This window comes from Rousettus aegyptiacus, unplaced genomic scaffold, assembly GCF_014176215.1.
Source record: "Rousettus aegyptiacus isolate mRouAeg1 unplaced genomic scaffold, mRouAeg1.p scaffold_m13_p_2, whole genome shotgun sequence".
NCBI classification, from domain to species: Eukaryota; Metazoa; Chordata; class Mammalia; order Chiroptera; family Pteropodidae; genus Rousettus; species Rousettus aegyptiacus.
Genome location: NW_023416295.1, coordinates 143536483 through 143563379, shown reverse-complemented (window position 1 = coordinate 143563379; position 26897 = coordinate 143536483). Strand labels below are relative to the sequence as shown.

The window sequence follows — 26897 nt, the reverse complement described above, 5'->3', positions numbered from 1 at the left end:
TCAAGCCACAGGATACCAGGTTTCAGAACACTCCACTCTACTTACACACTGTACACATAGAGAAAATGTTTTGAATACATTACTCATTATTATATTTCTTTCCAGAAAGTTTGTGATTAATTTCAGGATGATTACATACACACTAGCTAATGCTCCTTCCATTAACTCAGAGTATAGGAGTTGTATGCTAAATACTTTTGATAGAGGTATCTCTCTTGGTAACCTTAATTCAAAAGTTATAATTAATGACCATTAACTGTACAGCTAAATCATGTGAAATACAGTATTTTTCCATTGAACTCATACTTTGTCTTGTTCTATCATTATCAAGTTTTTATATTATAGCTTCCTTTAAAGAATTCAGAATGTAGAACATCCAATCTTTAATAAGACAGACATAAGTTTTAACTGTTACAACACATGTGTGTATATATGTGTATGTACATGTATAGGTATGTTAATGTATTTGAAGGTAAACTCAAGTGCTAAAAAAAGTGTTGAGCTATTTAAATTATCAGAAAACAAAAGTTGCAAGTCTTTTAAAAATGAACTTCATTACAAACAAAATTTCGTTCAAAATTGCCCAAACAGGGTTTAAAAATATATTTCCTCTAAAAAGTACAATTCATTGATGCTTACACTGACATGTGGATTCAAGGAATCCATCTCTGAAGGTCATGTGGTGCTAGATTTGAAGAAGTAATTAAGGGGCAACATTCTTGGGCTGATTAGATCAGTGCTGGGAACTCAAATGTGTGGACAGGCTGATGAAGTCAGAGGGGAAACAACAAAATGAAGATTTCCTATTAGTTATTTCATTTGGCCACTCCTCTTTTTTTTTTCTTTATAAAATTAACTGCATGCAAAACACCACAGGGCTGTGATGGGCAGGGCTTTTACATTATACTCAAAACGATGGAATTATCTGGATTCCTGAAATGAAATCTGTGTAATCCTTTAGTTCATAGTAAGCTAAAAGATCAAAAGCAGGTCAGAAGATCCTGGTAGACATTAAAAACAAAATAAAACAGAAAGTCAAATAGTAAATAGCATTGGTTTAAACATGTTTATTCTTATGTTATCTCTTAAAGTAAGCAGTCATGAAGAAGGCCGAGAAGAGAGATCTGATCTGCCCCTTCAACAAATTTATTATCTGATAAGGTTACTTGGGAGATGGAGAAAGAAAAGGGGTAAATTGCTCTGGAAATCACCTTCAATTCCTGTCCTCTGGCAACACTAACAAAATGGGTACCAATTCATGTTTATTATGATGCTGGCTTGGAAGCACTCTATGTCTACAAAACAGCCTGACCACCAACTGCCCTGACTTCATAGATCTCAAAGCACCATGACGAGAATAATACCTTCCACTTTCCATACTTGTTGAGATGCCATAGGAATATAAACTCTTTAAAGGTGAAGACCATTTCTGGGTCTATCACAGTGCCTGGCATGCAATGACAAATATTTATTTCTCATTAAATAAATAAACAGAAACATAATCTGTGAGCTCATTTTAAGTAAGTAACCAAGTCTCCAGTTATAAATTTCACAAGTTGTGGAGCTTTATTCTTCAGTTTACTGAAACAGTCGACATCTTTGCACATTTAACAACTTTTAGCCAGTCATAGGACTCCAGCATAATTCATAAGCAATGACTTGGTGCGATATTCTTATTTTATAAGTATCAGCTTTGGCACTGATTGTCATTAATGCATGATCAGCTAACCACATCTTGACTACTCTTCCCAGAAAGTATCTGGCTTGCTGAGATTCCCCCTTAATTAAACAAGAAATTATCACCAGGCACTTAATTCGGGGCAATTGAACCTTGAACATATTTAAATACTAAGTATGTATTTATATATGAATAAACATAAAAGTTATTTTAAATGGCTATAAGTTTACAGTATTATCAACTGACAATTAACAATAATTTGTAATCATATTCTGTAAGAATAATCATATTGGTTACTAAATCTAGCTGAAAGTTTATTGTTAAAAAAATAAATAAATAAATATCCTCTGACAAACTCTAGAGAAAATAGTACAGATTGTAAAAGACAATTTTAACCCCTTAAGGGTGAGAATGGGGACTGTCTACTTAACATTTTATATTTGTATCAATTTTCTATAATGAGCACGTGTTACTTTTATAATGAAAAAAATTAAGAATTCACTCTATCCATTTTTAAATCTTAAAAGGAATAAAGTTTGTCTTTTATAAAAGAAAATCCAAACAGCAAAATTGGAGACCTCAATTCAATTCACATAATGGAACTCTCCTATCTACCTCACACTGACTTGTCTGCTATATACATGCTGCAGCTGACTTTCCTGTCTTTCTTTATTTCTCTGTGTCCTACATAGCCTCGTAAGACTTTGCTGTTTCCCCTACCTTAGTCCAGTCAAAGAAGACATCCACCCACAAATCCGTGGGTGGTCTGTACTACTGTGCTTTAATCTTTTCTTCATTCCTGAACTAGACTATGAGCTCCTTGAAGACAAAGACAGCTTTATCAACTTTTGTATCTCTAAGGCCTCGTGTAGTGCCTGGCACATAGCTGCAATCCATCAATAGTTGTTATTAAGTTGAATGCCTCAAAATCACCTTAAATAACTTATTTTCTTTAACACAAAACACTTGAGAAAAAAAGAACTACGCCCAAAATTTGGACATGATTTTTTTTTTTTTAAATCACATGCTATCTGAATGTAAGAAATTCTTTGGTAGCAATTTTCTCCACTAACTAGACTGCCTTTGCCAAACTGTGCATGACAGTGTTCAACTTCTGAACAGACAGCCAGGAGATTCCCTAGAATCAACAGCTGCTGCTTCAGCCACACCCAGCATAGCCTCATTCCTTAAGTTCAGCACAATTTTCTTTTTTAGAGAAGCAAATGTTATACAAATAAGCTAGTCAACCAAATAAAAAACTCAAACCAAAACCTACAGCCACACAAATAAGCCCTGGATTCCTGAATGAATTCAAACAGAGCTCCTCAAAGCCTGGCAATGAAAGGAGATTATCTGCAGTAGGGGTTGGGAGGGTGGGGTGCTCTATAAGCAGACCCTCTCAGAATCACCTTCCCCTTAAGTATCTCCCTTTAATTTATGTACAATACTGCCCTGGTTGAAAGGAGACACTGCTCTTTCAGTTAACATTATAACCCAAGTGTGAACCAAATATCTGGGCACAAGTAACTCCCAGTAGCTCACATGTGATCAGGCTATTAAACAAGCTTGGAGAAAGCATACACACCATTCCCTGTGCCAGCTCCTCTGTCGTCACGGCCACACTGGCCACAGTGACTCTGGAACAGCTTGTATTAGGGTCTAGGGTTAGGAAAGGCGGCCCATTTTGACCACAGGTCTTTTTTGAGCCCAGGATTCACCAAGCAATTTTGCGATCAACTTCTAAATCCAGCATCCAGGGACCTCAGGGTTGGACAGAATCCTCATATTTATTTATTTATTTTTTAACTTTCATTTCAAAACTCTTTCAGGCTTATGTAACAACTGCAACTATAATACAAAATTCTCATGTACCCTTCACCTAGATTCCCCAAGTGGCAACACATTACATAACCACATTACAATAATCAGTACCAGGAAACTAATATGGTATTAATTTTATCTAATCTTTAGACCTTATTCAAAATTCATCAAATGCCTAATTAATGTCCTTTTTCTGGACCAGGATCACACATTCATTGCATTTAGCTGTGATGTCTTTTTAGTCTCTGTTAATTCAGTGTGTGCGTTTCATGTCACTGAGTTAGCTCCAACTCCTGGCAACACTATGAATGAGTGCTGTCCACAATGTCCTGTCCTCGATAGCCCCGCTCAGCATGAGCAGACTCATGCTTAAGGCTTCTTTTATAGGGCCAATCTATCTCATATTTGGTCTCCCTGTTTTCCCCAGCAATATTGTCTATTCCAAAGAACCCTGCCTTCTCGAGATGTGCCCAAAGTAGGAGATCTTCAGTTCCGTCACTTTTGCTTCCAGCGATGTTTCAGGCTTACTTTGCTATAGGACCCACTTCTTCACCTCTTTGGTGGTCCAGGGTTATCTTTAGAGTTCTCCTCTAACACTGTATTCCAAATAAGTCACTATTTTTTCCTATCAGCCTTCTTTACTGTCCAACTTTTTCATCTATACATAGTAATTGGAATTTTTATCTTTCTATGTCTTTTATAAGCTTGAAGACTACTGGTCAATTATTTTGTAAAATAATTTTACAATAATCCCTCATTTTGGATTATCTGAAATGTTCTCAGATTATGCATATTTGACAAAAAATGCCATGTCCTTGTCAGTGCATCATATCAAGAGGCACTCAGTGTTGCTGTGTCTCATTACTGGTGACATTAACATTGATCACTTAAAGTGATTTCTCCACTTTAAAGCTACTGGTTTTTCTTTTCTAATTAAGTGTATTATGGGGAAATACTTTAAGACTATGTCGAGATACCATTTCTCATTATACTTTTCATCTAATGTTTACCTATTTATTTTAGTATCCATTGATAATTCTTACTACTGTGATGTTTGCTAAATGATCCTATTTCCATTATTCCTTCTACATTTATTAATTGGGATACTATTGTAAGGAATAGCTTTCCCTTCTCACTATCAATATAGACACCTGGGTTCTCCTTTTATTCTACAGGTTATTATGTAATAATGTCAATTTAATTTTTTTCTCACAATTTCCAGAGTTGGCCACATGGACCGTTTTCAAGATGAAGCTGGATACTATGTTCTTCAACATAGCATCCTTATTTTTAGCTCTTGTTTGGAAGGCATATTAGTGATCAACTAATTCATTTTTAAGTTGCTTCAAAGTGCTCCTAGCAAGTAGTCACTGAGCCTATGTTTGACAAGATTCAGCATTAGAGAACTTGCAAGTACAGCACAGAATTGTCCTTCTCCAGCCAGTTCTGATGGCCAAGTGAGCTTATTAGTCTTAACTATTTCCTCAACCTTCCTAGCAATGTCTAGTGTGTAACTGAAGGTTACACTCGGCTAATCCTGATCAAAATTTTAACCTTATTTATTGAGTTGTAATTAAATAACTCATCTAGAACTATAATCGGATTACCCAAACATAACTTTGGGATTAGATATTACCAAATGGCAGCTTATGCCCTCCCTTCTCTCTTAGGCTCACCCCCGACACCCAGATACCTAAGAATGAACTACTGTTAACTTCTATTCATTCCTTTTTGCAAAGTAAAGTATACATCTGAATCTGATGATAAAGTACCATGTTCTCCAGTCTTGTTTTTGTTAGTCCTATTTCTTTCTGAGGCTTTACTACAAACTCTGCCATATATGTAGTTCATATTCCTGTTTAAGGAGCAGTTGTTTAGCAAGATCTTGGGGGTTTGTTAAAAAATACACAGTTCTAGACTCCATTTCCCTGGTTATTGGGTAAATCTTCTTAAGCCTCAGATTCTTGATCCATAAAAATGAACTGCTTATTTTAAAGGATTATCAAGATTAAATGAAATTATGTATGTGAGGCACTCAATATTTTGCCTGACCCAATCTAAATGGTAATCATCATCAGGTGCCATTATTATTATCAGTATTAGTATTCAGTTATTAGTCAGGGAAGTATAAAAAATGCATCAGGTGTTCTACTTCCTCACGAATGAATAAAGAGTAGATGTCAAGAGGGGTGGCATTGCCCATTACCATTATATTTCATGTACAATAGGTGGCAGCAGAGGCTACATACATTGGTCTGGTAGTCAAGCAAGGGATATCATGGAATGACATTCAGGAAAAATTGTGTCCTCTGTAAAGATTAATCTTTCTGTTATCCACATGCTTTCGACCCAGTCGTCCATGTAGAAAAGTCCTAGACTGGAACTAAAGAGTTAACCTTCTGCTCTGCGATCTGCCCTTTTTAGCCGCTCTGGGCTTCTATCAAACCAAATGAGGGTTTGATATTAGATGATTTCCAGAAGACTTTATGCTTCTATTAACCAGGACACTAAAATTTACTCTTAGCATTCTGTGTGCAGATGATACTAATTTATTATATCAAGCTGGCCTTCTCTTCTTACAAGAGTTACATTCTTCTGTGCCAGGAGAGCTATCATCACTAAATGAGACTAAATGCAATGAAGAGAAAGTGGTTTCCAGTTCTTGTTGTATTTGCAACTTCCCCACAATGGATGACCAAATATTTTCTATTTAACTCATATGTCCCACTCCATTGCCAAATATTCTTCTTTTAGCATTGCATGCCTTACAAAAAGTCAAACTTTAGTCATGACCATCATACCTAAATGTTAGGACTTTGATATTTGTTATCTTAATGGACCTTTAAAATAGCACAAATTATTCCTTGGCTCCTATTTTCCTTCCTGCTCACCTCCAGTCCATCTGCAACAGGTTTAAATACTTGTTGCTCTTGTCATGCCATCCCTTTCTCTGGGCTTCCCTTTGAAGTATTAATATTTACCTCGTAACAACATCAATGATGACTAAGCTTTATCTAATGATTACCAGGCATTATTCTAAATGCTTTACCCATAACATCACATTCTCGCAATAATCCTATGAACAGATGAGATATGCCAACACCTTGTGGTTATTATTTGCTGATCTCTCTCATCTTTTCCTCCAAACCACATTCCAGAGTTACTTACCTGATCATATCCCAACTGTGTAACAAAGTTTCCCATTCGCTTCGCCAAGCTTAAACTCAACTTCCCACCCTTTAACATATTTCTTCTATATTTCTCATTTCAGTTAAAATGAGATAATTTTCATCTTTGCTTTTGTAAAACCTCATGTAGCATTAGTTTAATAATATTAATTTCATAGTCAATTATTCATGTAGAGATGTCCTAGACTGGAAACAAAAGAATTAACCTTTTACTCTGATATCTGAGATATTCTCTGTTATTATATTGTCTTATACTGTAAATTTTTAATTTTTTTTCAAATTTCATGTACACTTATTATAGAAACCTTAGACAAAACAGACAGCAAAGTGAAGATAGTAAAATATAAATTCCACTACTTAAGGTAATTGCAATAAATATTTTGGCATAAACCCCTCACTTTCTGATATATTTTATATAATTGAGATGATACAGTATAAAAATGCTTTCGGTAATAATAGGTAGAAACAATAACTTTTTCCATTCCTTTCTTTGTCAATATATAATATAGCTCTAATACCTCTCTGTATATGAGCTTTTTGCAAAAAATACATTTTTATTGACCATAGTTTTCTAGACACTCCACTTACCACAATTCTCTACTTCCAATGGCTATCGAAAAATCTAGTTAACAAGAATTAAATCATTATCATTTCAAAGGTCTAAATAGTTAAGAAGGCACTAACATTTAATGAAAGACAAGTACTTGCCTTCATCTCCATCATCCCCAAATGGGTAGAAGAGAGCAACAGCTAAGTTGATAAACACAGCCAAGTTGAAGGAAATGCTTCCCCAGAGAGATATGTGCCTCGAGAACCAGAACAGGGCAGGGTTATCTAGTAAGGAAGAAGTGCAATGGGACAGAGAAAAGAAAAATGAATTTTGGTTTCAACACAATAGCCCTACTGAAATAGTATTTCACTAAATGCATTTTCGTGAACTAGTATGAAGCATATGTAAATAAAAACTAAATATGATTTATTTTAGAAAATTTATAATCAATACCATAAAGGTGTTTCCTATTTGATCCTTCTTTATCTTTTGACTGATTTATACCTAAAACATTGCAAAAGGATGAGTAATTTTGCAATTGCTAAAGGTGGTCAGAAAAGGTGATTCTGTAATCATTCTCTCTAACATATCCCTAGTGTAGATTAGGGAAAAGATGGCTTAGCAGCTGCCTCAGGCCCTTTTTAATGAAATGGTATACATTACTATATCATTGAGTAAAAGTTATACATTTATCCCACTCGAATGCCCTAATGTCAAAAATAAATAAATAAATAAACCTTGCCACAGATGTATCTCTGATGAAAATTCTTATGACACAGTCACAGTTACCTGAGACTCTGAAATTTAACAGCATGGCACAGGACTACTTCCTAGGGACTAGTGATTTATAATATCTAAGTTTTAAGCCTTCATGCTTGCTAAGAACTTGCTGGGTTTGCAGCAGCATAAGAAAGATACAATAAAAATCACCCACAAGTGACAAAAGCTTTGCTGAATATTTTCAGAAAAAGAACTCCGTATTTGCCACCAGAAAGAAATTTGCAAATGCATCTACTGCATACAGTTTACATTAACCAAAAATCAGTTCTTTCTCCCTCTCCTAAGTAATTGAACAGATATGCAATACATATAAGTTTGATCACATGACTTCCTCAAGTCTTGTCCATTCTCTAACTCTTCATATCTTAACATTGGAATTAAAATACAGGAGTTAACTGAATGAAAAAAGCATATCAATTTTCAAATAAACATGATAAACTTCTCAAATTATTTTTTGTAAATTCCAGTCTGGGATCTGTTGCTTACTTATAAACTGTACTTCCCTTCAGTACATATTGTTTCCTTCTCTTGGAATGGAGCATTTCACCAGTGGAATAGGCTATGATTAACCATGGCATTAAGTTGACTAATGTATCATAAATTGTAATCATCTGCATCTACATCATTCCTGACTTAGGAGTCCTTATTTTTTAAATTAAATTTATTGGGTGACATTGGTTAATAAAATTATATAGGTTTCAGGTTTACAATTCAATAATATGTCATATGTACATTGCATTATATTGTTCACCATTCAAAGTCAAATCTACTCTCACCATATATTTGACCCCCTTTACTTTTATTTACCTCCTCCCTTTCCCCCTTTCCCTCTGGTAACCACTAAATTGCTATCTGTGTCTATGGGCTTTTGTTCGTTTGTCTTGTTCATTTGTTGCTTTCAGTTTTATATTCCATAGATGAGTGAAATCTTATGGTTCTTAACTTTTTCTGACTAATTTCGCTTAGCTTGAAAATCTTAAGATCTATCTGTGTTGTCCCAAATGGCAGTATTTCATCTTTTCTTATGGCTGAGTAATATTCCATTGTATATATGTACTATATGTCTTCTTTATCTAATGAGTCCTCATTTTTAAAAGCAACATCTAATAAAATTAGGAGATATTGATGCATACATTGTCAATTAAAAAAAAAATCCAAATGAATTAGAGTCTGTCTATAACCTAATAGGTTGCTTCCAATTTTTAAAAGTAAAATGTACATTGGAAGTTATTTTAAGATTTATTTTTTTTAAAACGATAAAATATGTCTCCAAAAGAGCACAGACCCCACAAACTCTAGTTCATTGTTAAATTTACCTTTGGTCAAGGATAAAATGTGTTTTTCAAATGTCCCAAATAAAAATGTCAAGTCTTCATATGTATTCGGGATGTCCTAAGTTTTCTCTGAATTCTATAAGGTCCTACATGATAAAATGTTAAGGGACAGTAATTTCTTTAGTTTTTCAAATATTCTGCTAGGAAAGCCTGACAATGCACACCATCATCTTATATCCAAAGATGATGCGTCTCAAGCTCCATTCAAATTCATAAACAAGAATCATTAAAGTTTGGAAAAATTAGGTTTATTTTAAATTTTAAAAAATTTTAATTCGATAATCGAGTATTTCTAAGTAGACTTGAGACCTGAGAAACAAATAATGGGAACTGTATTATGCTCATTTTTAACTTCAAAATTATAATATTTCTCTATTTGAATACAGGGGTCACAAAATTTTTAGTTTGATTTGGCAACGTAAAGATATGTGGAAAGAGAGAATGACTTTCAGAAAAACGTTAAACAAGCTACTCCATCATAGGACAACAGAGGACGAACATGCTGGCGCCCATGCCTCTGCGTCCCATTCACCGATTGTTAAGGCCAGTCAGGGCCTATTTGAGACTTAAAACCTGCAGCTGTTGAAACATACAGCTGCAACCTTGTATTTCATAACCTTTATAAAACTACAAGATCAGCACTAAAAGATGATCTAATTAGCCCGAGTTTTCTGTTTTCATTAAGCTGCAGGTGTCTCTGCTCTAGTTGTAGACTGAGCTTTACGTTCTTAAGCCCGTAAGTGATTTCAGTAACATCAGATGGCAAGAAATTAAAAACCAATGTAAATGAATGCTGTCATGTGTCTCAAAGTACCAACTTATCGACCTCTATGCTCAAAAACTCACCATTTTAGTTTATTGTACTTACTCCTGATTTTCTTCTGCCACTTCATTTCATTGTAGAGGTCCTCAGTTTGCTGGAAAAAGTCATTCACTTTACTTCCCTGTTCATCCCTTTCAGTTGTATTGAACACACGGCACTTAGATTCTTGTGTAAGGTATTCACATATATTGGGAACAGGAAAAACTATTTGCTCCATAGTCCTATCGTGCCGAACAATCTGAAAACATTAATTTACACATGTTTTAGCCTTTAGACACCTCAGTCTTAGACTATTTTATTTTAGCATGAGTTCATTAATGATATTTTATGAATTCAGTTATGAAAAAACCCACCAGGCTTAAAGTATCTAAAACAGTTCTTTGCTGTACTACTTTACATTTTTCTCTTTAAATAAGAGAAATTAACTGACTGATGTATCATAAATACTATACTTTGTTATAAACAACACAAAACAAAACCTTTAGTTTTTCTGAATTAGCATTAAACTTTTGCCACCCATTTATATTTTCATGAAGTACAACAGAGAGAGCTAAGAGGATGTTAATTAGCAAGTGATTGCCTACATCACCCTAAACACTACACATGGTATCTGTATGTTGTTTTTAGCTTGTTCTTCCTAAAAAGGGCTGTTGGGAAACAAATGACCTACTCAACACGAAGTGCCCTGAGTTCCACAGAGAATGTACTTTGTATTATTAAAATGCTTTCTTATTCATGGCAAAACATAATTTTTGTAAGAATAATATCCACTCTAGCATACATCTAGATATAAATATTTATTATTTTAAACTTCTCTTATTTGGTATTTGCAACAGTTTAACTTAAGATTTAAAGAAAAAAAACAGGCCAAATATTTTCTTAGAGTTTTACTATGTAACAAAAGTTTTTGTAGACTAAATTTCAAAGTTCAAATTTCAAAGCCCTCCAGAATTACTCAAGACTGGTCTAAGCCAGAGAGTCATCTATTTCCCTTTGTCATTGACTAGTATGTTGTGAGTATATGACTTAGTTCTGGAAAATGAAGCATAAGGAGAAGTATCCTTGGCAGGGCTTCAGAAAAGGTTTGGTTTCCTGAAAAGTCAGAGAGTTGCACGAGACAAATAATAATAATAATAATGATAATAATAACAACAAAAAACCAAATACCTAACACAAAAGTACTTTTTTGCCTGTATCCTCATTCTTCAGCTTAGAATAAAAGGTAGCATAAGGGAATGGCAACTGAAACTTTGGTAGTTATTTTGCAACCAAGAGGTGGGATATCACCAGCACAATGAAAAGATCCAGGAGAAGATGTCAAAGGCCTGCATGTTTGAAGATATCATGGAATCAACTATGGAACTACTGGTATCTCTAGACTTCTCATTGTGAGGGGTAATCAAATATTTTTATTGTTTAAACAACAATTAGTCTGGTATTCTTTTATTTGTAACCGAAGCTGTCCTGGGTGACATGTTATATATGCAAACTACACAGCAGAATACTATCAAAAAACAAACAAGGTGAAATTTAGTAGTGTTAAGTAAAAACTGCTGAACATAGGTTTAAAAAAAATCGATTGCACAAAAGAATAATCGGACCTGTTTGGCATGGCAGAAAACTATGGTGGGGGCAGGGAGAAAAGGATTACATGACCCAGAAATGTCAAACATTTACGAAAGACCTCAGGGTACATTTAAGAAATAGCATCTTGATTATTATAAGCCAAGCTACTCAATCCCTTTATGATATGTCTGATTCTGGATGTTGTCACATTTTATAAGAAGTATTGACAAACTGGAGGAATTACTAAAGGAAGAGGAATGTGTTGACTGTCGAAAGCCAAAGAAAGATAATTTTTTCAATACATTTATTCAACAAACACTTATTTAGTTCTTAGTTGGGGAACTCTGGGGAATTCAAAGTGAAAAATGACATGAACTCTGATAAATAAGAGCTTGTAGCTTAGTAATCATGACAGTTCTCCAAGTGTTAGACCCGAGCTACCATGTTTACAGGGGAGCAAGTGCTCTGAACAGTTGGTGAACATCAAAGTGGGCTAGAATGCACTCTATCGAAAAATGTTTTTCTAATTATTAAGTTGTTCAAAATTAGATCAGTTTCCTCCTGAAGTAGTAAGATCTTTAACACAGAGAGAATTTAAAGCCAGAGAAGGATCATTATAGAGCAATTCCTTCCTGGTTGAGTGAATGGACCAGGGAATCCACAAGGTCCTTCTTATTTCTTGGGATCTTTGAGACTGTAACCTATAGCCAAACTATTATTTTTAACAATATTTGCTTTGCAGTTATGTTCCAGGCAGAGTTCAGTTTGGGAAATACAAAGATGACCAAAATCAGTCCCTGCTTCGAGTAGGGAACAAATGACACCTAAGAAGCTAACAATACACCAATATGATATATTATTAAACTAACAGAATGACCAACCTGCTGTAGGAATATATTGGGATTAAATTAATGAAAGTGTGAAGAAAGGAAGTGAGGCTTCTCTTAGTAGGTTAAATGAGCTTGTCTTTGTATAAGCATGAGAATTAGTGAACATGAAGAATTTAGATCATAAACTCAGGCCACTCCTTTGAACCTTAGATTTCTATATCCAATTTAATGGATGCTTCAAAGTCACCTCACATGCAAATTTATCCAGGAATCAACAAATGTTCTTCCCTTTCCTTTAACTGACAAAGCTAGGATCCCTTTGGATAACTCCAATTCCATTTATTCGAACCAGAAGCCCAGGGAGCATTCTTTCCCACACCATTTCCCTCACCTTAAATGTGAAATTCAACATCAAGCATAAAGCCCTGTATATCTGTATATAAATATATATGTATATTTTTCTCCAATCTAGTCATCGTCAATATCAGCATCTCTTACCTTTCCTATTATAATATCCTCCTATCTGACCTACCTGCATTCCATTATCCAATCCTTTCTCCAAACAGCAATTAGAGTAATCTTTGAAAGGAGTTATCCCCCTCCTATGTTCTGTCACACCTTCCTTTCATTTACTTCTCCCTGAAATCCCCCGCTTGATCTTTAATAGAGAGAAACTTTTACTCACTTTTTAATATATTCTTTATGGAAATCTTCTCTGTGAAATCAATCTTGAAATTCCCAGGCACAGTTAATCGCTGTTTTCTCTATATTTCCTTGGCCCCTTGTTTATACACTTACCACACAGAATTATCTTCTATATGTGTATATAATTGGTAAAGAGTAAATACTCAGTAGACATTTACTGAATTTATGTATTTACAGCTAAATCCTCTGCTAGGAAACCAATAAAAGTTCAACTTCAACAACAGCTCCCGTCTCTCTCACACAGGTATTAACCCAACTCCCATCTCTGGCTTAGCCACTCTATCTGTTCTTCCTGATCTTATCTAACCATCTAGCCTTATACTTTGGTTTCTGGGACCTTCCTCAGAATTTCGGTGGCTTGATGATCTATTTGTATCAATTTTCTCCAGCTTCCTGACTTAGCCAGCCTCCCAGTTCCTAAGCACTTGATGTTTTTGCTACTGGTCTAGCTCACGGGTTCTGTTAGGTCAAGTCTCCTACGAAAGTTATATTGTTTGTAAATATTAGCAAGAAATCCATGTGATACAAGATATTAATGTTCATTATTCAAAAGGTTTGACAATAATAAACAATAAGGTATAGAGATTATACATCTTGAGAATAGCAGTGATGCCCACCACGCATTGTGCTGAAAAGTAAATATATCTGCCAAAGTGAATGAATGTATGGATATAAATTATTAGTGACAAGCATCAACTACTCTACTCACTTCTGCCTGATTAGCTCTGCCAACTAGTGTCAAAATGATACCATAGCTAGTAAATGACAGCCAGATGGGTCTCACAACACATAATGATAAGTCTATGTTGACCCACATCTTCTGAACTGCCACTGGCCATTAAAGGATGTCTCATTTGATGGAGGAGGTCAATTGTTACATACCAAAAATGGAAACTGTTAAATCATTCCAAGTTTATGTTACTGATATGAAAACTTTATTAGTGCCTTCCGTGTTTCCTACACTTCTGAATACTGTCTTACATAGAGGTCTCTATTTTAATAAGCCTCCTATAATGTTTTAAAAAAAATCTTTTCTTGAATGATAGCTTCTATTGTAATAATCTTTTCTAAAAAACTTCACTGCTCTGCAATGATTGTATCCAAGACCAAACAAAACAAAAATTACTTTATTAATTACAAAAGAAAATGAATATATAGTTCTGGTAAAAAAAAAAAACATAAATAAATAAAGACAGCTTTGAAAAATGTGAACCTCAATTTCTTATAGATCATTCCTCATATCTCATCTTTTATATACTTTTACAGTTTAAATCACTCCATTCTGCTCTCTTGTTCTAGGAAACAATTATGAAAATAGTCTAAAACAGAAAGCAAACATATCTTTTCACAATCGGTTCCTTTCAAGAAATAATAGGTGCTTACTTCAATCTGTGCAGTGTGGTTGGCATAATACTTTAAGGCTTCATCTCCGTCAGCTGGATCTGATCCTGGTTTAAGCATCTGCTGTAATAATTTGTTGTGGCGGGCCAACTAGAGGGAAAAAAAAGAAAAAAAGAAAAGGTTTAGATCTTTTTTCTCCTTTCCTGGAGATAAACTTTGAAATTACTTTGTCAAGTAGTATACATAACTTCAAGTTCTGGAGTTAATGGCAATTAATTACATTTCAGGAATGCATGACTGTTTGAAAGGCATAAATAATGAAATCACACATATCAGCTATTACTGCATCAATCTTAGATTTTTTATTTAGGAATACCTATGTCCTTAGCATGAGAAAACTGTGTCTTGTCCAGAGTAGATGCTCAATTAATATTTGTTGATTAAATTTATATCTTTTGTAAAGCTATAATTATGCCAAGAAGAAAAGCTTAGTGATATATTACTGATGTTCTCTATAATAAATTTAAACTACGTGAACATATAAAACAACTTGATCAACAGTGGGATAGTCCAGTGGGTATGGTACCAAAATAAATGTCAGTTTTCTATATATACATAAGTAGGTGTTTATATTTCAGAAGAGTTTCTTTTATGACATCTAATCAAAGCTCTGCATTAGCAGTTTGTACTAAAGTCCTAGGCTTCTGTATATTTGTATTTCAAAATTGGCACTTTATGCATACATATCTCAGTTTTATGGTAATTGAAACTGGTCATTTAAAAAACAAAAATCTCAACATAAATTATAAACCACTATTGGTAGAAGTAATTCCTCTCTCTCTCATTTGAATGCCTGTGGCATTTGCTGGCTAGTTCTCTCACTTTTTAGATAACTAATACATATTGCCTTCACTCTCTATTTTATGGTTATCTTAAACAATTCCTGAAAACCTGTAATGTCTTTAACCTTTCAGATATTTTATTTATGCCTCACATTCCCCAAGGGCTTCTAGTATCAAATAATCTCTGTATAATTCTTTTATTCCTAGCACAGTTCTACCTCTTACTCTGTACTAGGCACTATCCTAAACACTTATGTACACGATCTCATTTAATCCTACTAAGAAATCCTAAAGATGGGGAAACTGAAGCATAGAGCACTTAAGGAACTTATCTGTAATAATATAGCTAGAAAATGACAGAACCAGTATTGAACTCCAGCAGTTTGTTTCCAGAGCCAGTATTCTTACCAACATTAGAGAGCAATAAATAAGTCTTTGTATTATTCATGGGAGGTTAATTCAAATTGTCATTATAAAAAAGAGATAAATTTTAAACAATAATACAGAACCTATAAAACCAAATAAACATCATCCTTATTAGTGATAATTGGGTAAATAAATATTCATTCAATTGATGCAGTTCTAGAGCAAATCATTTTTGAAACTTTTTTTACGGTTAATTTTTATTTTTTTTATTCTTTTTAATTTTTTTGCTCCATGTTGCCAAGAACTTTCATTCATTCATTTGCTTATTTATTTATTTATTTAAATTTTAAATGGTGAAATTGGTTAATGAAATCCAGTAAGTTTCAGCTGTATACTTTAACAATAAGGCATATATATTTACACTGTGTGTTCACCTCCCATAATTAGATTTCTTTCTATCACCAAATGTTTGACTCCCCTTACCGCACTTCCCTCTCCTCTCCCCCTTCTCCCCTACCCTCTGATAACCACTAGTCTATTGTCCATGTCCATGAATCTCTGTTTGTCCTGTTCATTTGTTGCTTTTAGGTTTATATCACACATGTAAGTGATATCATATGGTTTTCAACTTTTTCTGTCTGGCTTATTTCTCTTAACATGATTATCTCAAGGTCCATCAATGATGTAGCAAATGGCAGTATTTAATCTCTTCTTATGGGTGAGTAATATTCCACTGGATATATGTACCACAGCTTCTTTAGCTAATCATCTATTGTAGGACACTTTGGTTACTTCCATGTCTTAGCCATTGTGAATAATGCTATGAACATTGATGTGCAAATATTTTTTTGGATATGGGTTTTCAAGTGTTTGGAGTAAATATCCAGTAGAGGGATTACTGGATCATATGGTTGATAAGTTATTAGTTTTTTGAGGAACCTCCATACTGTTTTCCATAGTGGCTCTACTAATTTGCAGTCCCACCAGCAGTATATGAAGGATCCTTTTCCTCCACATCCTCTCCAACATTTTATTACTTGTCCTATTGATTACAGCTATTCTAATAGGTGTGAGATGGTATCTCATTGTGGTTTTGATTTGCATTTTGCTAATAGCTAGCAATGTTGAGCTTTTTTTTTATACATTGGTTGGCCATTTGTACGTCCTCTAGGGAGAATTATCTGTTCAGGTCCTCTGCCCATTTTTTGATTGTATTGTTTGTTTTTTTGTTGTTATTGAGTTATATGAGTTCTTTGTATATTTTGGATATTAGGCCCTTATGGGAGGCATTGCTTGCAAATACATTTTCCCATTTGGATGGTTGTCTCTTTACCTTGTTGACGGTTCCTTTTGCTGAGCAGAAGCTTTTTAGTTTGATGTAGTCTCATTCATTTATTTTTGCTTTTATTTCCCTTGCCTTTGAAGTCAAATTCAGAAACTAATATTTTAGAATTGACTTTCAGGAATATCTATAAATTACTCAAGAAAATCATTTCCTGTTTTTATTTACATTTTATTTTTGACTAAATATGAATTATACAGATTTTTATTATAAACTGTAGTCATGAAATGTCTTGTGACTTGTAGATGTTTTTAAAACTCTAAATGCACTTCAAAATAAAATTACTGTAGTCATTTAGAAAAATTGGCATATATTTTAAGAAGTACTGGTTGTTGAAGGTCAAACTGGCATGATTTGTTTACACATTGGACCTGGGGCATGAAAGAAAGCGTTAGGGATGACTCCAAAACTATTAACTTAAGCAACTGAAAGTTTAGAAATGCCATTGACTAAGGAGAATGCAGGAGAAACATATTAAGTGAGAGAAAAACAGGACTCTGATTTGGACACATGAAGCATTAGACATCATCCAAAAGGGGATGACCAGCAGGCTGCTGGATACGTTTGTCAGGAGTTCTGGGCAGAGGCTGAAGCTGGAACTATACAATTAGGGGTCATCAGTATATGGCAGATATTTAAAATCATGAGCCTTAATGAGATGACCTAAAAGTGAGATTAGATAAAAGAGAACCAAGGAACTCCAATATGGGTTAGGAAGATGAGAGGCATCATCAAAGAAGACTGAGAAAGATGGGCCAGCATGGTAGGAATAAAACCAGTGAAGTCAGGTGTCCTGGCAACCAAACAAAGAAAGAACCTCAAGAGGAAGGGAGTGATCACCTGCATCAGATGTTGCTGACAGTTAAGTCATATGAGGACTGAGAAGTGGTGGTCATTGTTTTAGCAGGTTGGAACTCACTGAAAACCTTGAAAGGGAGTGATGGACACTAAAGCCTAATGTAGCGAATTTAAATAAAAATGTGAGGAGAGGAAGTATAAATAATAACAAGCAACTCTTGAAAAGTATCATCATAAGTGAAAGCTAAATAATAGGGTGGTAGCTAGAAAAATGGATAAGGTAAAAGGGAGGGGTTTTTAAAAAGATGGGTATTATAACATCATGTTTGTTAGACTTTGAGAGAGATGAAATGTTTGCTAGAGCAACATCTTGACTAGGTGAGAGTGGAATGATCTAGTATACAAATTAAAGGGTTTGTCTTAGAAACAAATTTACCCAGTGAGGGCCAGTAAACATGTTTGTGAGGCTAGTGAATAAGACAGTAAGCATGTTTGTGTGTTCTTCTCCATCTAGGTTCAGCTGTCTGGTTCCGGGCATGGAGTAGTTGTAATTAATGGGGTTTGTGGTTTTGCAAAGTGAGGTCAACAAAACACATGCAAAGAGATATGTGGAAATTAAGTGTCTGTGCAAGGAATTTAAATGTGACTACAGAATCTAGGCTGAATAAGGAAGGGAATGAAGCCAGAAAGGACAATGGAAAAGGTGGTAGAATCAATGGATTATAGCTTATAACATGGTAAAAAAAAAAAAAATGTGTTGGGAGTTGAGGTGCTAGGCAAGGTGGAAGAAGTGCTAGTTAGGAAGGGTTAGTTACAGTGCGATACGTGAACTGGAGCTTACTGACAAAGTGTAGGGAACTGTGATTGATTAATAATGATCAGGTTTTAGGGTGCCCATATGTCTACCATCTAATTGCTTCTCACACTTCCACCACCAACCTGGTCTAAGCAATAGCCTTTTAACTGGTCTCCCGCCTCTATCCTTGTCCTCTAGTACCTAGCCTTAGCACAGGAGCTAGAGTTATCCTTTTGATCTGATCATGCCTCTTTTGCTCAAAACCCTCTGAGGGTTGTCATCTCATTGAGAGGTAGAGCCAAGTCTTCACTGCGGCCTATAAGGGCTATAGAATCTGTCCCGGCTACCTTTCTGAACTCTTCTCCTAGTACCCTCCCCACAGTCCCAGCCACATTGGGCTCCTGACTGTTCTTCAACCCGAGAAGCATGCTTCCACCTCAGGACTTCTATAATTGCTGTTCCCTTTGCCTGGATTCTCTTCCTGTAGATACCTGCATGGCTTGCTTCCTTACCTACTTCAGGTCTCTTTTCAAATATTGTATTATTACCAATAACCATGCTTTAAAAGATCAACTCATCCACCTCCTCTAACACATCTTACAACATTTCTTCCTCTATAACACAGTATGATCTGACAAACCATATTTTATAATTGATCTCTTTATTATCTTCCCCCCATAAGAAAGTAAGCTTATTTCTTAGAGGACATTTTCATCTGTTTTGTTCACTACTATATTTCCAATGCCTAGACCAGTGTCTGGCACATAGTAGATCCTCAATACATATTTGCTTACTAAATTGAATGTAAATATCAGAACTCTTAAATCTTAAAGAATAGTTTTACAAGGTGAGACATTAATTTGAATAATTTCTTATAAATTTATTTATTAAAAAGCTTTGACTTTTTAAAGTCACTTTATAGTGTCAAAATTTACTATAATTATTTTTTAAAACCAAAAATGTTATTTTATGTAACATAATTAATAATGCAAATCTATACAATAATTTTAATCTAGTATAGCGCTCTCTTGGTACAAATTTACACTTTAATTAAAGCACAGTATAAATTATCAGGTCTTTTCTCTTTCCGGTAGTCTTAGTGAGATGATTCTACATTTGTCCTGTCTTACTGTGGATAAGTGGCACTCTAAAAAGCACTTTAAAAAATGCCTAGCATTCCCTTCACGTGTCCAAACATTTAAAACGGTATTTTCATTCATGATTATATAAATAACTTATACATATCTTGAAAATTTTGAAATATATAATAATAAAACCAAATAGAAATAATTGCAGCATTTTTTTCCTACCTAGATGTTTGTTATATTCTTTGTAACTAAGAACCTTTCTTTACTAAGTGGCTTAGTTTGCTTTCCTTTGTTCTGTGTTCAGATAGTGCTCTGTACGTATCTAGATAGTAACAGTTCTCATATTTTACCTTAGTAACTATTCTTTCTCTTCATTGGACTGTGACATCCTCAAGGAAAAGGGCCTGGTCTTACCTCTGCATTCTCAAAGCCAAAACAGAACTGAGCACATCAAACAGAATCAATAAATATGCTGAATCAATAAAGAAATGGGTTAATTCATGACATTATTTATGCATTTGAGTGGGCAAGGACTCTTCAATCTCAGTGAATTACCTGTTAATTCCTTGATAAAAGAGAAAGGAATCTGATTAAACATTAGATGATGGCAGAATGACAGTGTTTGCAGAAATAAAATATTTTTTCCTTGTTTTGTAGTTACTCTTGTACTTATATCCCTTCTGCTAGACTGTAAGTTATTTGGAGAGGGAGAGACTGGGTACTCAATAAATGTTGAATTGAACCCTTTATGAAGCAAGGATAGCATCCCTGTTATATAGACAAGATACAAAGAAGAAAAGAATATCTCAATGATTCTGAAATGTATGAAAATGACTGGTATCAATATAGCACTCTCTTGGTCCAAATTTACACTTAAATAAAAGCACAGTATAAATTATCAGAGATTGATTAACATATGTTCAATAATTTTTAAAATATTTAGCCCCCATATAAGTAATTCTATTAAAAATATTATGTAAATGGCCACACACACCACTGACCAAAGACATCTGTTTTTTCTTAGTGATGAGCTCTGTAGACAATTTTTGTCTACTATTCCCCATCATGTACCCTTTTCTATGACATAAATACAGGCAAATAACCCTTGGATCTAAAGGAGCAGTAGAATAATTTATTATTAAGTGCTTTGGAAACCAGTGGTGAAAACACTTGGTAAGTTTCTGGACAAGTAGAGCACATCTGTGGAGAGCCATCACAGTAAGAAATCTAATTTAAAGTCTAATTAAAAACTGAAAGACATCTAATAAAGATATTCAAGGATAGACATCTTGTGATATCCAATTTTATCTGACAGAAACCCTCGCAACAGTACTTGAAATTAGCTGATGCCACTACATAACATGGTCTTGAAGACCAACCAACACCCGATATTAGCAATAGTGAGTCTGAACATGAGCAGCAGCACTGAATGCTGAAAGGCAATAATGTCACAGGCAGGAACTCTCTGGGTTCTAGAAATATTTGTAATCCACAACAATCTGTATTAGGCAAAAGAGTAGCAATTGTTTTATATAGTGTGTGGATATGGTGTTTACATTTGTCATAATTAATAAGTGGTGCGAAAATAATTTTACCTATAAATAACTTTTCTTAGTTGATTAATACAAACAGAAAAACTAGACCTGATATAATTTATCATCTATCATAATATTAAAGTTTTTTAAAAAAAACAAAATGGAATGTAATACATGGGCAGATATATGCATATATATTAGTGAGGAAGGGATTAAAAGCATTGGTGGATAATTAGACTTATAGAGGAATAAAGACATATCACTCATGGAGAAAGGCTGTCAAGAAAGGCTAGCAATTCTTTAATTATGTGTTAAAAATAAAAAAGGAAAACCATGTACTTGCTGATTAATCATACTATATTTGTAATTCAAATATGGATGCAGTACTAAATAGGAATAAAAATATGTATGTATACATAAAAGGCATACATATTTGTCAGTACAAACCTTATACATAGCACATATAAAATATAGCAGAGTCTTTGACTAATATCATGAAGTTTTTTAAAACCAAGGCTCAGGAATAAAAATGACAGACTTAAGCTTTTCACTTTTAGTAACATTCCTTAGTAAACTGTTTCATATTTATCTTCTTATCATTAGGACTTTAACATTCTTTTTCATTTTGGTCCAAGTAAGAATGGAGGAAAAAAATCAAGCAACTGCACTTGAATAATATTCAACAATAATTATTCTTTGGCACCTCTCAGCTGTGAATTTGTTTGTGTGAGTTCTGCTTTTATTAATTGGTAAAACTGACATGGCTACTAATGTTCCAAAGATCACAAAATAAGCTAGAGCCTGAAGGCAGAATAATTGTCTTATACATTTAGGTTAATGATTATACAGTGCTTTTATACCAAACACTATTCCCCTTTGAAGCAGAGTGAAATCTGAAGAAAAGTCTATAAACAAAGGTTTTACCTATTCTAACATGCTTAAAATACATAAGCCCTGCATTTTCAAAACACCTATTTTTCTCTGATTTTGTGATCCTATGTGCAATGCACAAAATTATGTGAGATTATAGATATAAGACTTACTTTCTTCTTTTAAACAACCTGCTTTCTAGTTTGAGGAATTAAAACAACTATAGAAACATGACTAATATGGAAGAAAGTAAAAGCAGAAATATAAGAACTCATATTTGGTTGGTGGGTTTAGGAAAGGAATCATGCAAGAAATGAATGTGATAAAGGTTTTAAAGAATGGATAAAATGCCCACAGGTAGGAAAAGGTAAGGAGGGGAAGGGATGAGGAAGCCACTCTGCCTAGAGAGGGATCTGCATAAACAAAGTCATGGAGAATGGAGAGTGGAAGACAGAACAAGAATTTGGACTGTACTAAAGGTTTACGTGAGGAGTCTGAATCAAGAATACTGTTGTGGGTTGAACGTTGTCCAGCAAAAAGATACGTTCAAACCCTGTGAATGTGACTTTATTTGGAAATAGAGTTGTTGCAGATATAATGAAGTTAACATGAGGTCATACTGGATAGGGTGGGCCCTAATCCAATGTCTAGTGTCCTTTTTAAAAGAAGGAAATTTGGACATACACACACCAAGGAAGAATAACATTTGATGACAGAAGAGATTGGAGTGATGCTAGCCCAGGAATACCACAAATTGCTGGCGACCACCAGAAGCTAAGAGGCAGGAAAGGATCCTACCATAGAACTTTCAGAGAGCATGACCCTGCTGACATTGAGATTTAGGACTTCCAGCTCCTAGAACTGTGAGGAAATAAATGTCTGCTATTTCAAGCTATCAAGTTTGTGGTAATATGTTATGGCAGCTCTAGGAAGTTGTTTTTGTCTGTTTGGGCCACTGTAATTAAAAACAAACAAACAAACAAACAAACAAACAAAAAACAACACAGACTGGGGAGCTTATAAATCACAGACACTTATTTCTCACATTTCTGGAGGCTGGGCAGGCCAAGATCAAAGTACCAGCTGATTTGGTGTCTGGGGAAAACTCTTTCCTCATGGACAAATGTCATCTCACTATAACCCCACTGGTGGAAGGGGCGAGAGATCTCTCTTCTGCCTCTTTCTTATGGGTACTAACCCCATTCATAAGAGCTCCATCATCACAACCTAATCAAAAGCCCCACTCCAAACACCAACACATCGGGCATTGGGATTCAACATATGTATTTAGGGAAGCCACAAACATTCAGTCTATAGCAGAAGCTAACACAAACACAAACCATAAGGGAATTTTTCTCTTAATTATGGCAAGATAAACAGATCTTCTTACGCATTCTTTCCCTTTCTAATAGAAAAGGAATTTGAAGATTAAAGAGAATCCATTTGGGAATGGTGTCAGCTGTCCAGAGCTACTCTCAGTACTGTGAGGTCCTTTATAAAGAAAACAGCCCAAAGAAGAAATAACTGTTCCTCTAGAATACTGATACCAGAATTATTATTCTGTTTAGTAGTAGGGCCAAAGTCATGTTGAGAAGAAGAAAAGGCTTTTTCACAGGAGACAGTTCATCTGTGTGGTCTCAGCAAGAAATTATTCACTGCGGCAGGGATGTTTGCACTTAGACACATTAGAAGAAAATCAGCTTCAAGCATTCTGAGCAGAGAGGAGCACATCCTTTTCACTTCAGTCAGTAGAATCAAGGCTTCGGGAAACCCCCGTCAATATCCAGCTTAAGTCTGAGGTTAACTAGTGAAGAGCTAGTTTCTCAAGGTGGAAATGGTGGCATTTCCCAAAAGAGAGAAGTAAGAACATTAGCAAGTTGTGGGGCGGGATAAAGTGAGGGGAGAGGAAATGAGGAAGAGTAAGGCAAATGGGCTATGGAAAGCAGACGAAGGTACTGATTCTCCACCAAACAGTGTACTGAAATCGATTACTTGGAAAAAGTAACAAATCTCATTTTTTCTGAAACAGTTAATTCTTGTTCTTTTTTCTTTCCCAGGCTTCTTGTTCCCTAGCCAAATACAGTTTGTCCATATTATCTTGAGCAGAAATTGGATTGAAACTGGATGGAAAAAGAAAGAAAAGATGTTCGTTTTTCTGGGTTTCCAAAACAGGCTCTTGAGAAACCAAAGAGAAAGCCCCAAAGAAAGTGAGGCCAAATGGAAAGCTAGCAATGAGTAGGAAAGAGAATAGAGGGTGTTCATTCTGAGAGATATCATTTGGCAAACCTGAGAAAGAGAACACACAAACTCCTGAGCTCCTCATGAGGCAGATGCGGAGGCTTCGTGGACCACTGTACCACAGGACCACAGATCGCAAGGAAAGCATGAGACCTCAAAAGTGTTTTCTCTCATCCTTGCCACATACACACAATCTAAGGGAAGGAAGGAGCTGGTCCCTTCCCCAGTCCCCATCCTGCAAGACTGAAAGAGGGACCCTGGAATACCAGCATTACCTTTCTCTATAGTATCTTTGTCCAAGGAGTTTAAAAAACATAGGTTTTATTTATCTTAGATATACAATCAATTCTTAGCGATTAGTTATTATTTCCATTACAATGGTGGCCAAACTAAGATAAAGACATGTGCGAAATGACAAGAAACTCGCCCAATTTCTTTAAAACTAATTTTCAGATAATTTAGAGTCCTATTCATTAGGGTCTGTCTGAAATTATGATAAAATCAATAAAAGACCTTTAGATTGTAATAAATGTTTGCTAGCTCAACTTTGAAGCAGAGCAAAGTAGATGAGGAAGAAACCACAGTAAATGGTAAGATACAATTTTAAGGTAGTATGTTATCTTATACTACGGTGTAGATATAAAGCAAAAAGTGTTGTGATGGAGAATCTAGTTTTCCTACTGATTGCCAATATTCATCAAAACATGCAGATTCTCAAAATTTGGTCCCTTCTCCAGCTGCATCAGCATCACCTGAAAACATGTTAGAAATGCACATTATCAAGCTCATTTTGGATCTTCAGAATTAGAAACTCTGGATGTGGGTCCCAGCAATGCATTGTACCCTCACCAGGGGATCGCAGTGCTGCTACCATTTGAGAACCACTGTCCTAATAGATGTTATCATCAGGACTCATTTAGATTCTTAACAGGAAATCCACTTTTTAAAAAAGTCTCAAACATAAAAAAAAAACAATGGTTTTTAAAGGAGTTTTTCCTTTAAAAACCTATAAGAAAAATGTAAATATTTAGACACTCTTAATAATAGTAAATAATTTACTTGAAAATTTTTCAAAAAAATTGAAATTGGGATCAGACACCTAAAAATATTCCATTTGATTTTGAAAAACTGGTCATTAATCACTTATAGTTTCCAATTTCTGAGCTGACTTTGCTCTTTTAAAAAGACTTCAGTACTAAAATCTCATTTCGGTAAAAAAAATTAGTCTATGAAAATGTTTATATAATTGTATAATAAATATATTTAGTTTACAAAATTAGTTTGTAAGTTTATTTCATAAAAAGAAGATGAACAAAACTGCCTTCAAAACAAGCTTTTCCCTACAATTATTAAAGTCAAATTTATTCTTCAGTTCTGTTTTTTCCAGCTAAAAGAGGTCATACTTTCTCATATTTCAATATTTCAGAAGCTGTATTTTATTAAGAATTTATAATTTTAAGGTAAAATATCTTTCATTTTATATTTTTTCATGCAAAATTCAATGAAGTGTAATGCTTAACTGCTAATATCAATGTAAAAATATACATCGATATTTCTGAATGACTAAAACTACATGAAAATAAATTATATGTTAAGTAGGTCATCTTCTCTGAAATCAGTATTTCACAAAAATATTCTAAATTAATCATTGTTACAATGTTCTATTCAAAGCAAATAAAATATTTCAGGATGAGAAGCAAGAAAATGAACTAATTCTACATGTTTAATGGGGTTATCCAAAATATAAGTAAACATTAATAAGAAACAGAAGGTAGCAACTGATCTTTAGGAAACTCCAAAATGGTATAGACTTGGAGTGTTTACTTTTGTTTTGATGAAAGATAGACATTTTTTCAGACCCCATTTCTTTCTGATGTAACTAAAGACAACTCTTTGAAATTTCTGGGTCTCACTATTCTCAGAAAGGAAGGTACTTCTTCGGACCTAGAGAGGAGAGGATAATACTACTTCAATAGCTTCTTCAAGTATCTAGAAATGAATTTTCTGGATATCGACCATCATGTCCTCTCCTTAGTGATTTTTAAAATGTGGTTTGGGCAACACTAGCAGAATAAAAGGATCCTTCTTCATAATAATTAAAATAATGATATGAGTGTGCATTATTATTTATTTGATTTTAATGTATATCCCTTACCTACAATATCAGTCCTAGGAAGAAAGGAATTTTGTTTTGTTCACTGTTGTGCCACATGCAGCTAGAACAGTGTCGAGCATAGAATAGCTCCTTACTAAATATTTATTGAGTACATGGATGGATGAATGGCACAGAATGCTTCTGTCTGTTCAGTTTTTAATGGTAAATGCGTTTAAGTTTCCAAAGGAGACTGATTCTTAGAAAATGTTGAATTACTATATATAAGTGTGAAAGATGTTTTAATTTCTATT

At 34.5% G+C, this 26897-nt stretch overlaps 1 protein-coding gene across 4 annotated transcripts in view; it reads right to left on the bottom strand.

Moving 5' to 3' along the window:
• Positions 1–26897, bottom strand: part of ITPR2 (inositol 1,4,5-trisphosphate receptor type 2) — a 405483-nt gene that overhangs the window by 72166 nt on the left and 306420 nt on the right. For all 4 annotated transcript variants that reach the window (XR_004955694.1, XM_016119206.2, XM_016119205.2 and 1 more), the window contains 3 exons: positions 14659–14766; positions 10220–10412; positions 7396–7521 (listed from right to left, as the gene is read on the bottom strand). Coding sequence is in view for 3 of the 4 variants with exons in the window: in XM_016119206.2 (XP_015974692.2) it covers positions 7396–7521; positions 10220–10412; positions 14659–14766 (427 nt within the window). In the remaining variant the exon portion in view is untranslated. The remainder of the gene's footprint in view (positions 1–7395; positions 7522–10219; positions 10413–14658; positions 14767–26897) is intronic.